Source organism: Callithrix jacchus, chromosome 18 (assembly GCF_049354715.1).
Source record: "Callithrix jacchus isolate 240 chromosome 18, calJac240_pri, whole genome shotgun sequence".
In the NCBI taxonomy this organism is placed as follows: Eukaryota; Metazoa; Chordata; class Mammalia; order Primates; family Cebidae; genus Callithrix; species Callithrix jacchus.
The window spans coordinates 14,375,453-14,387,535 of NC_133519.1; the positions used below are offsets into that span (position 1 = coordinate 14,375,453).

Here is a 12,083-nt window from a genome sequence, read left to right on the forward strand (position 1 = left end):
AGGATTTGATATGATTTTTTTATTAACATATAATAATATATTTAATAAAAAATAGTATCCACTCTGGCTCTCTCCTCCACTGCAAGGGGAAGAGTGGTGAGGAGGGGCTGGCACTGCCCACCCCTAGGCATCCGGACAAGCCCGGCCTCCAGGGCTCCCCTCTACCCCCTGCTTTCCAACAGGCTCTGACCTCCAGACGGTTCAAAGTTACAAGTGCTTTAGGCTCTCCCTTGAATTCCCCCAGGCCCACCCCTTGCACAGAATTCAGGGGCCACCTGGACAAACCCCTTGGTTTTTCTCATTCTTGGGATCCTTCATTCACACTAGAAAGAGGATCTGGGAGTCTCTACTGGCCAGGGGGAAGGGAGGAAAGGAACGGTAGTAGGGGATGGGGCCACGAAGAGGGATGATGATGAGGTCCCCTCACTGGAGCCGGTCACTGCGGAATGAATCCTCCACAGCAGGATCGGGCAGCAGGGCACAGGGGTCACTCAGCATGTTTAGCCCTTCCAGGCCCAGTGGCTCCATGCGCAGCTCATCTTCTAGCCCTAGCCCTAGCTCCAAGCCAGCTGCTGACACCTCAAAGCCAGGCACTCCAGCCAGGGCTGCTGCAATTTCCTTAGAAAAACCTGGAGAGGAGTCCCCTGTGGGTAGAAGAGACAGGTGAGGACCCCATGCCCTGTAAACTTTTCTAAGACCTCTCAATCTCCTGCTCATCAGTGAACATGTCATTCCCTCCTTCCATTTCACATCACCACCCACACCCCCTCACCTGCGAGGATGACGTTAGGCCCTGAGCCATGGCGGGAACAGTGGGTCAAGTTCTGGTGGTTGAGGGTGTGGGGATCCTGGGGGCCACCCATTGGCCCCTCACCCCCTAAAAATCCAGGCCCTTCAGAAAAGCCAGGGGGATCCAGCACCAGGCTGGTTGATGGGCTCTCCATGCTGAACTGCTCCAGCTATGGACACACAGACAAATCTTGAGGAAGCAGGGTTTAGAACTGGTATTCCTGCCTAGCCCTGCTGACATATTCCCTTTACCCAGCAACCTTCAACCACCCCAGGAACAGAGGCAATGACAGAGGGAGGTGGCAGCAAGCAGAGCGACAGAAGCGAGCACGGGGCCCGAAGTAAGTATGGGCACCGTACCTGCTGGGCCAGAGCATGTGCATGCCAGGAAGAGAACGGGTCAAGGCAGAAGTCATCAAAGAGCAAGCTGAGCAGAAATAGAGGGGCGGGAGTAGGGTCAAACGCAGGAAGAGAGGAGCCCAAAGCTGGCAGTGCTATGTTACCTTAGGGGAGAAGAGATCTCCCTACCACCCACCTCGCCTAGATCTCCCCATTCACAGTGCACCAGAGTTACCATTCAGGCCCCAGTGACCCACCCTGACCCCCTCCCCCTGCTTTTGAGTGAGGAGCCTGAGTACTCACATTCCCCAGGTTGAAGTCACTCACTGGCCGGTGGTAAGACAGTTGCCCGTGCCCACTGGGCCCAGGTGGGTACAGCATCCCATAATGAGACTGCCTGCCTGGGGGCTGCCCACCTGATGGCTGCACTGAGCAAGACTGAGAAGGCAGCCCTGGCTGCTGTAAAGACTTTGGGGTATGTGACTGGGTAGGCAGAACCAGATTTGGGGGGCTGTATGGGTATGGGGGCAACCGCTGGTCAGTGGGCAGTTTACTGGTATCCAGGGGGACGCCCTGAAAAGAAGCAAAAAGAGGGAAGCTTACCCCTCGGTGTATACTCCAGGAACTCTTAGTCGGGGCTTCCCACCCTCTTTAGCTACAACCATTCTCAAAGCAAACGTGACAACATTCTACATTCTCATGGGCACTGCTGGGGTTGAGTGCAGTTACTCAACATGTGTATCAGTCAGCCAGGCGCAGTCACTTATGCCTATAATCCCAACACTTTGAGAGGCCCAAGGTGGGTAGATCATCTGAAGTCGGGAGTTTGAGACCAGGAGTTTGAGGCCAACATGGTGAAACCCTGTCTCTACTAAAAATACAAAAAATTATGACAGACACAGTGGCCTACACCTATAATTCCAGCACTGTGGGAGGCCAAGGTGGGTGGATCACGAGATTGGGAGTTCGAGACCAGCCTGGTCAACATGGTGAAACCCCGTCTGTACTAAAAATACAAAAATTAGCCAGGCGTGGCATGTGCCTATAATCCCAGCTACTCAGGAGGGTGAGGCAGGAGAATCTCTTGAACCCAGAAAGCAGAGGTTGCCATGAGCTGAGATCGCACCACTGCACACCAGCCTCAGCAGCAGAGCGAGACTCCATCTGTCCCCACAAAAATACAAAAATTAGCCAGGCATGGTAGTGGGCACCTGTAGTCCCAGCTACTTGGGAGGCTGAGACAGAACTGATTGAACCCAGGAGGTGGAGACTGTAGTGAGCTGAGACTGCACCACTGCATTCCAGCCTAGGCGACAGAGCGAGACTCCGTCTCAAAAAAAAAAAAAAAAAAAATGTAATGCATATCAAAATGAAAGTGACATAGTGAGGCTAACACAGGGGTAATTTTAAATCTACCCAGGCCAGGCACACTGGCTCACGCCTGTAATCCCAGCACTTCGGGAGGCTGAGGTGGGTGGGAGGTGTAGGTTGCAGGGAGCTGAGATCATGCCACAGCACTCCAGCCCAGGTGACTGAGTGAGATGCCTACTCAAAAAATAAATAAATCTACTTCAGAAGTAAACTATTCTCTTTTTTTGAGACAGGGCCTCACTCTATCGCCCAGGCTGGAATGTAGTGCTGTAGTCATAGTTGGAAATATAGCGTCAACCTTCCTGGCTCAAGAGACCCTCCCACCTTAGCCACCCCAGTAGACAGGACTACAGCGTGCAGCACTGTGCCTGGCTCATTTTTTAATTTGCTGTAGATATTGGGTCTCACCAGATTGCCCAGGCTAGTTTCAAACTAGCAATCCTCCCGCCTTGGCTTCCCAACGTGCCGGGATTACAGGCATGAGCCACTCCACCCAGCCTTACAAGCAAACCATTCTTAAACCCTGGAATGGAACTATTTATTGTTAGTAGTCAAGTGACTGAGGTTGCGAATGCTGTTCTATGGCCTTGAAGAGGCCAGAGGGAGTGGGAGAAGAAGGAAGGAAAAGGAGAAAGACAGGAGGGAAGTCAAGCTCACTCCACACTCTGAGAACAGAGCCCTTGCTAGCCTGGCCTGTCTTTCCTACAAAAGAGGGGAACTGAGTAAAGATGGAACACGGAACACACATTCCAGGAACAGCAATGGAGGAGGAAAAAGTTGGGCAAAGGAGAGGGAAAAGAACATTTGGATGAAAGAAAAAAGGAGCAGAGATAGCGAACAAGAAGGAAAGGACAGGAAGGGAAACGGGCTAAGAATTTCATCACTGAGGAAAAAGCTCAAACTAAGGGGTTTGAGTTCTAGTCTCAACTCTTCCCAACTCAGTATGTAAACTTGGAAAAGTCACTTTCCCTCTTGGTCTCACTTTCCTCACCATAAAGTGAAGGGAAGGCTGGGTGCGATGGCTCACACCTGCAATCCCAGCACTTTGGGAGGCTGAGGCAGGCAGATCACAAGGTCGAGTTCAAAACCAGCCTGGCCAACATGGTGAAACCCTGTCTCTAGTAAAAATACAAATTTAGGGCCGGGCATGGTGGCTCACGCCTGTAATCTCAGTACTTTGGGAGGCCGAGGTGGGCGGATCATGAGGTCAGGAGATCAAGACCATCCTGGCCAACATAGTGGTGAAACCCCATCTCTATAAAAACAAAACAAAACAAAATAAAAAATCAAATTTAGTCCGGCGTGGGGGCATGCATCTATAATCCCAGCTACTCAGGAGGCTGAGGCAGGAGAATTGCTTGAACCCGGGAAGCAGAGGTTGCAGTGTGCTGAGATTACGCCACTGTACTTTAGCCTGGGCGACAGCAAGACTCTGTCTCAAAAAAAGACATGGAAAGGAAAAGAACAGAGGAGGTAAATAAAAGGAAAGGGTAAGATATTAATTGTCAAGCATATACATGGGCTAGGTATGGTGCTAAGTATTTTATGTATGTTATTTCATTTGATCCTTACAAACCATCCTTGTTTTAGAAATGAAGATACTGAGGCTTACAGAAATCAAATAACTTGTCCAAGTGACTGCTAGTAAGAGATGGAGCCAAGATTTAAAACAAAAAAGCTTAACCACAGAGTTTGAGTTTGCACTGTGAAGCAAGAGGAGACAAGATAGACATAAGGTGGGGCAGGTGGAGAACAGAGAAATAGAAGGGGATGGGTGTAGAGTAGGTATTTGAGGAAAGGAGGGTGGGAGGGAAACAACATGGCAGGAAAAGAGAAAAGGGAAGGGAGACAGACGTGCAGAGAAGGCAGCCACGCATACCTGAGTGATGGAAGACAAGGTGGGTGACATTGTTGGCGAAAACTGTTTGGGCAGCTGCTGTTGGGACCTTCTGGCGTCGGCTGGGCCCGCGGGCAAACTCAGGGGGCTGAGGGGCACACGGCGGTGGCGGGGGGAGGCCCCAGGGGTAGAAGCAGGGTAAGTGGGGGCACCCAGAACAGGGGATGAAGTGGAAGAGGAGGAAGAGGAGGAGGAGAGAGCTGGGGCACTGAGTGAGGGGTGGCCCAAGGAGGTGATGGGCAGTGCATGCCGGGCCAAGGAGGAGGCAGGCAGAGAAGGGTGGCTGTGGGAGCCCTGGAGCTGGGGCTGAGGACTGCTCAGGGAAGCCTGGAGGTTGGGATTGCTTAGGGAAGACTGCAGGGATGGGTGGCTGAGAGGTGAATGAAGTCCTGCAGGCACAGACAAAAAACCAGAGATGCCAACATTACTGATGGGAACTGGGCCCCTTTCTGCCCAGAATGTGTGGCAGTGACCAGACTATGAAAGCGGCAACACAATGTTCTCCCTACTCTATCCCTGACAGCACTGCCCATCTGGGGGCTGCCCTTCCTCTTCTTTCTAGGAAACACCACACCTACCAGTCATCACTGGCTGAGAGCTGCCATGAGGGAATCCTGGGGTACAGAGGTGACAGGCCAGTATGTGTGGTCACAGCAAGATCTCAGGTGCTCAAGCCTCCCTCCCTTTCATCCTTCCAGCCAGGCAGAACTCAGTGGGTACATGGCCAGGACAGCCACTCACCTGGTACATCATAGCTTGGGCCCAGGCCCATGCCCCCGCTGATGCCCAGGTGAGTCATGGTGTGGGTCAAATTGGAGGTACTGTTGCCCCCACTCAGGCTAGGGTAGGCTGTCTCTTCAGGGTCCAGGGGGGTGGGCAGTGGTGGGGGAAAGTGCAGGTTGGTGAGGTCAGGTAGGGAGCCCCCCGTGTTCATGGCAGGTGGGAGGACAGGCACATTGGCAGGCTGGTCAGGAGATGGAAAGATGCTAGGGGAAAGAGAAAAAAAGAAAGATGTAAATAGGAGGGGGATACAGTGGTCAGGGAAGAGCAGAGATCAGTCTCCTACATCTCCCTGTACTTCCTTCCCCTACCTCTTAGCCAACCTCAGGGAGTACTTACTTAATTCCAGGGACTTCACAGGACCGAGGTCGGGAGGAGGATGAGGATAGCTGAGGAGAGAAGGGAGAATGTGGAAAATGAGGACAGTGCTCAGTGGAAAACCCTGAACGCCTGCCCCATGGCAACGGATAGCAGAGAGATATGTGGGTGACACCCAAGGGCCTCCGCCTACCTTCTTAGCATCCCATGGCTTCAGCAAATGCTTGTCATCTAGCAAATTCTCCTCAATAGCAGGTACTTGAAAGAGAAAGACTGGTGATGGGAGAGTTGGAGAAAGAGCCAGTAAGGCAGGACAGGAAGCAGAAGCAGGTGGGAAGGAGTCCTGCTCCCTGAATCCACACACAATCCCAACACCAGCCCAGAAATTCTTTGGCATTCAGTACCCACAGCAGTGAGGAACACATACCTTTGGGATCCATTTCACCATCCAGAATACCTACAAGGGAGACAGTGGCGTTGGCTGCAGTGCTCACTTGCCTACCTGCTTTAAATAGCTTCATGGTTACTCCCAACCCCGGGACAGGGCCACTTACCCCCACGGCGGCTAGGCAGGATGCTGGGAGGTGTGGAGCCTGGGTAGGTATCCTGGGGACTGGGGTTCATCACACTTGTGTGAAGGGCAGAATCAGAGCTTGTCCTGTGTGGGGAGCAGTGAGCGGCACCAGTGACAGTCTTCCTATTCCCTAAGCCCTGCCCAGCAAGGGAAAACACTAGCTGGGCTGGAACAGGGTGGGGGTGAGGGAGTAGGGCCCCAGGAACTACAGATAAGAGGAGATGTGGCCTAAAGAAGGCAAAGGACATCACCTGTTAAGTGCAGATGGTAGTCGAAACAACTGCCCCTTCTCTGTAGGGAAATTGCCCCAGGGCATCGTCCTGGGGTGGATAAACAAAGTCATGAGGAACAAGGCTGGCAAGGGACAAGAAGGTGGGTAGAGCAGTTGGAAAATGTGGGGCAGCCAAGGTGGAAGTGAAGATGGCTGGGCACCCACATCATCCCCTTTTCTTTCTGGTTCTTCTCGTGTCTATGATTAACCCCTCCCCCAGTCAATCTAAGAGATCTGGAAACTTCTCAACTTCTGTCAGGACAAGCTAAATGGGAATCTTGGAGCCCAGCAGCTCTTCTGGGTATGAGCATTGAGGGTAAGATAGACAAGGGGAGGGTTTCAGAAATCTAAAAGTGCCAGGGCACTACATCTTGCACCATCCTTGACAGAAGGTTGCCATTTTCACCTGCCCCTCTGCCATTCTCCCTTCCCCCTTACACACACACACCCCAGCCTGGCTACAGTTCCCATTGGTGCTGCTCTGGCTGGACTGGGAGGCTTGACCACTCGTGTCAACATGGCCAAGGCTGGACTCTGACCCACCTACTCCACCTGCCTCCTCCTCTCTCAGCTCTGCCGTTACAGCAAGAGGGACTGTTGTAACCTTAGCCCCAACCCAGAAGGGGCAGCTCCCACCAGAAACACGTCAGAGAGTAGGCAGGAGCTTCTGCCCACCCTGGACACTTACCTTCGCCAGCTAGACTCTGGGGGAGGAGATAAGTAGGCAGGACTGTAGGGAGAGCTGTCAATGTGAACAGCACCAGTTAAGGAAAAAAGTAGAGAGGCCAGATGAGAGAACAATGGAGGCAGCAGATTAAGGTGCTTCAAGAAACACAAACCTTTCTCCTCTTCTATAAGGGACAATAGGAAGAACAACAAAGAATGGAAGAGAAAAAGGGAATCAGGTCTAAAGGGACTGAAAAAATACAAGAGAATGTCTGGGCAGGACTTGGAGGAGACAGGTATGCAGGAGACAGGTATGTAGGTCTCTGAGGCTGAAAGCTCAGAACAGAAATATGAGGAGAAGGGACCCAATCCCCTTTAGCAGGAGACAAGGAAGCCTTGCCTCTGGCAGCAAAGAGCAAGCTGATGTGAGGACAGCCAGAGCCAGCTGGAGAGAGGGGACACGGCCTCAGCAGCAAAAACTCCTTATCACAGGTGCAGGCACTGACACAGGGGCTCTGGTCACTCTTCAGGGAAGCTGGGTAAAGAAGAGCTCCAGGAGGCCAGCCGCAGTGGCTCACACCTGTAGTCCCAGCACTTTGGGAGGCCGAGGCGGGCAGATCACGAGGTCTAGAGATCGAGACCATCCAGGCCAACATGGTGAAACCTCGCCTCTATTAAAGAACACAAAAAGTTAGCTGGGCGTGGTGGCACGTGCCTGTAGTTCCAGCTACTCGGGAGGGTGAGGCAGAAGAACTGCTTGAACCCGGGAGGCGGAGGTTGCGGTGAGCCAAGATCGTGCCACTGCACTCCAGCAGTGGTGGCACCTGGTGACAGAGTGAGATTCTGTCTCAAAAAAAATTTGTTTTTTTTAAAGATCAGTTGACAGAGGAAAAGAAGCCAGGTTAAAACAAACAAACAAACAAAAAGAAGAGCTCCAGGAGAAAGATGGACTGCACAACACTTCAGGTCCTTCCTATGAGTCCCTGAGGAACTCCATCCCACTACCTTTCAGATACCCCCAAACCCCCTGTAAAGGATATGTGGCGGGGGTATCGGCGAAGTGGGGACACCATTCTTCGGGGATCTCGCTGCACCCGCTCCACCAGCCCATGGTGCCTAGTGCTCCGAGATGAATCCAAAGGTGAGTGGAGGGGGCTCTGCCAAAAAAGACAGAAGTCAGCAGAAGAAGCAGCCTAAGAACCTCCACTCCTCCCTGGCTAGTGTCTACTCACCTGGAACTCAGCCAGGCCAGAGTCAATCTGGTTAACATTGGGCAGAGATCCACCATAATGAGAACTCCTTGTGTATGCCAGTCGCAGTTTTTGTGCCTGTAACTGAGACATGGGGAACAAGTGGGAATGTAAGGAAGGTCCTAGGCACTATTTCCTTCAGCCATCCTTCCCATCTCTGTCACCAGGATATGCTGCTGCTGCCACTGCTTTTAAAATATTTGGGCCAGGCACAGAAGCTCACATCTGTAATCCCAGCACTTTTGGAGGCCGAGGCAGGTGGATCATGAGGTCAAAAGATCGAGACCATCCTGGTCAACATGGTGAAACCCCGTCTCTACTAAAAATACAACAAATTAGCTGGATGTGGTGACACGTGCCTGTAATCCCAGCTACTCAGGAGGCTGAGGCAGGAGAATCTCTTGAACCCAGGAGGCGGAGGTTGCGGTGAGCCGAGATGGTGCCATTGCACTCCAGCCTGGGTAACAAGAGCGAAACTCCGTCTCAAAAAAAAAAAAAAAAAAAAAAATGGAATAATCTGCCGGACAGGTGGATCACCTGAGATCAGAAGAAGTTTGAGACCAGCCTGACCAACATGAAGAAACCCCATTTCTACTAAAAATACACAATTAGCCAGGCTTGGTGGTGCATGCCTGTAATCCCAGTTACTCGGGAGGCCAAGGCAGGAGAATTACTTGAACCTGGGAGGTGGAGGTTGTGGTGAGCCAAGATCACTCCATTGCACTTCAGCCTGGGCAACAAGAGCGACACTCTGGCTCAAAAAAAAAAAAAAAAAGAGGAAATAATCTGCCAAAAAAAGGCCAGTGTTGGAGTCTGAAAGGTCTCCTGAGATTTGGTGCAAATAACCCACCAGAGCCCATCTGCAAACTGCCCTCGTCGGTGATATCACTACTGCTTGATATCACCCTGCCAGGCAGAGCCAGATATTCTGCTGCTCAGGGCCTGTCTCATTTGGCATAAGTCTAAGCACAGTCCCTGAGGGGGCTGCCAGGAGCCCCGGGGCTACTCACAAGGGGGAGTGCCTATTAGGAACCTGTGCTTTCTTTCCAGATGTGTCCAGGACTAATTCTGAAATTAAGAGGAAGGCCACAGATGGATGTCACAGAGCCATTACTGCCAGACTCATTCCTTCCCACTCTGGAGAGCAGAGGCTTCTGGGCTCTGCCACTTGCCCAGCCTCAGGAAGGCCACACAAAGCCTGCACCTCCTAAACTAGAACAACCAAGGAATGACAGCTCTCCTAGCTGGAAAACAGCACCAAAACCAAGGGGCATTCTTCCATTGAATCCTGAGGCTCCTGAATTGGCAGGGAAGCCTGGAGAAGGAGGGTGGGAGAGAGAGCAGTAGGCCACTCCAGTATGGGCCGAGCCATCTTCCTGGTCTCATCCTCACTTTGGGGAGATATGTCCGGCATAGATGTAAGACAGCCCGGCATGAATTTAGTCTGTGTACAGATGTCCTATCTCTGTGAGAGGCGAGCATCTATTTCCAAGGCTCAGGCCCTGCCAGCAATCAAATCAACAGGCCCAGGGCAAGGCCATGGGGAGGGCAGCTGAGGAGGGGGGAGTTCTAAGAGCTTTCAGGGTCACACTCTTGTACAGAAACCAACAACAGAACTGACTTTCTGTCCCAGGAGGTCAGCCTCGTGAGTTTAGTGGGTACTGCGCTGACCTCTGGGCCACTTTAAGACCACTAATAACATACGTGGCAACCCCTGTCTCTCAGTGGTATAGCCCCCAATGGCCATATCTATCTCAAATGAGCCCTCCCACCTGACCGGATAACAGGCTGAGTCCCTGATCTCTAGTCCCTAGCTCAAGACTTTTGGGTCCCCTGGCCATGTATACCCACTAGACTTTTCTGTGTAGATGAGAAATTAACCAGCAGGAGCAAGGTGGGTAGAAGGGGCCTTTTAAGAGATCAAGGCACTGTAAAGAGAAGCCCCAGCTTTGAGTTTCACACAGCCTTTCTTTGCACACAGGAGCCCTAAGAATCCACCATGCCTCTGCTAGAATCACAGTCCGCAGGGCAGGGCCTCATGCTATCAAGATCAGCCTCCCTCCCATCTTCCTGTCTGTCCCCAACATGATGGAAAGCTCCTAAAGGGGAGCAGTCTACAGTTAAATATTAATCCTCACTGTGGTTACAGTGGGTTATGCACATGCATGCATGTAAGTGTGCAAATGCGTGCACAGACACACCCCAGATTTGCCTCTCCATCCAACTTCTGACTCCCACAAACTAGGGCACATGGTCCCAAGAGACTCAAAGGGGAAACAACAACAACAAAAGACTAACAGTCAAGGGACATACACACAAAAATACAACCAGGGTCAGTCATAGATGCGACACAGTCAGACCAGCAGAAAAAGGCTGGAGATGTAATAATGTTCCACCACCAACCCTTAAATTCCTTCTAGCTCTCAGCCGTGAGGAATCACTGCAACATCCTCACCTACTGTTTTTTAGAAGAATGTGTCCCTAAATTAAGATAGCATACCACATAGGCAGACTCTCATCCTTGGCTCCCTCTGACATCCAGCCTTGGGAAGCAACAAACCAAGGCCACGGGGGCTTCAGAGGCAGTCTGGCAGAGGCCTGAAAGTTCTTTCAAGAACTTCCTAGGAATGAATATTCCCTACAAATAGAAGACTCTCCAAGGCACCCTACACACTGACCCATAAAACAGCCACCTCCCTAGAAAGCTCACCAAACCAGAGTGCCACACGACTTAAGGTCGAACGGTTACCAGTTTTATACAGGATTCAAAACCCTACCTCTCCTCCAAGGATGCCAGGCAAAACACCAAACGATGAACCTCACCTTCATTCACGTCAGGAAACCACAGGAAGTATTTGAAAAAGGAAGCAAAAGGACGGGACGCTGGAGGGGACTTCCTGCCCCACTATACACAGCCCCTCTCGTTCAAACCACTCAAAGGGTCCTTTCCCAGGGGCACAAAGCGGGAAAAGTAGCACAATAGTAGGGCAGAGGGACCAGTCTGGAGAAGATCACAAACTCAGAGGAGCCAGATTAGAGACAAGCAGTCCTCCTCCCAGGCCATACCCCAATAGCAGGCATGCTTCAGTGGTGTCCTCGATGGGACTCCGTCAGGGATGCACAAGGACCACTCACCTCCTACCTCCGCCAGACTTCAGGCGACCGTCTCCCCTCTCCGCCCACTCCCGCCTCACGTACTCGGCCCCCAGGCGACTCTACGCTCCCAACCTCTCCGGAGTTTCGGTCTCCCCCGGCAAAATCCGTCTTCCGGCCCCTCGGCCTTCGCCAGCGGCCCCTGCCCCGTTCCGCCTACTCGGCTGCGGCGCCCGCCCCCGCCCCGCCTCTCCGGTCTCTGCTCCGTAACTGCTCAGCTCTGTTCGGCACCCCGGCGCGGCCCCTCACCCGGGTGGAGCCGATGTCCATCATCACCTCCTCGAAGGCCGCCGTCTCCTCGGCCTGACGCTGCTTCTGCAGCGCGATCTTCTCACTAAATTTGCGCGGATTGGAAGCCGAGGATGTGGCCGAGCCAGGCCCGTTCGCCCCCGACGTCGCCATCTTCCTCCTCCGTCCCTCCCTGCCACCCTCTCAGTACCAGCCGCGGCCTCTGCCGCGGCTCCGGCCCGGCTCTTCCAGCCGTAGCCACCGCCGCCTCAGCTAGCACCGCGAACCCGGCCCCAGCCTAGCCCTGACCTGTTGCGCGCGGGGGCCGCCGGGAATTGCAGTTTGTTTACGAGACTCCTTCACGTCCCCAGTCACACGGCACCGGAAGGAAACGGACTTCATTTCCCAGCAGCCCGCCTGACTCCGGGAACTGGGAACTTCGCTCCA

At 52.7% G+C, this 12,083-nt stretch overlaps 1 protein-coding gene across 6 annotated transcripts; it reads right to left on the reverse strand.

Moving 5' to 3' along the window:
- Positions 1-4: 4 nt before the first annotated feature.
- On the reverse strand, positions 5-12,046 carry CRTC2 (CREB regulated transcription coactivator 2). 6 transcript variants are annotated; one of them, XR_013529375.1, is made up of 15 exons: positions 11,658-11,947; positions 8,238-8,339; positions 8,044-8,162; positions 7,028-7,087; positions 6,320-6,388; positions 6,049-6,152; positions 5,922-5,951; positions 5,688-5,767; positions 5,516-5,565; positions 5,138-5,382; positions 4,379-4,785; positions 1,432-1,701; positions 1,150-1,216; positions 773-959; positions 5-644 (listed from the first exon to the last, which is right to left on the reverse strand). XR_013529375.1 is itself a non-coding variant. In XM_054247732.2 (14 exons), exons 1-14 carry the CDS (start codon positions 12,036-12,038, stop codon positions 424-426), a joined length of 2,037 nt encoding a protein of 678 aa, XP_054103707.1. In that variant the 5' UTR covers positions 12,039-12,046; the 3' UTR covers positions 5-423. The 6 variants fall into 6 exon arrangements, 5 of the variants coding, with proteins under 5 accessions (XP_054103707.1, XP_054103706.1, XP_054103705.1 ...); XM_054247732.2 differs by lacking the exon at positions 1,150-1,216 and having other exon boundaries at positions 11,946-12,046; XM_054247731.2 differs by lacking the exon at positions 1,150-1,216 and having other exon boundaries at positions 5,688-5,752.
- Positions 12,047-12,083: the final 37 nt, after the last annotated feature.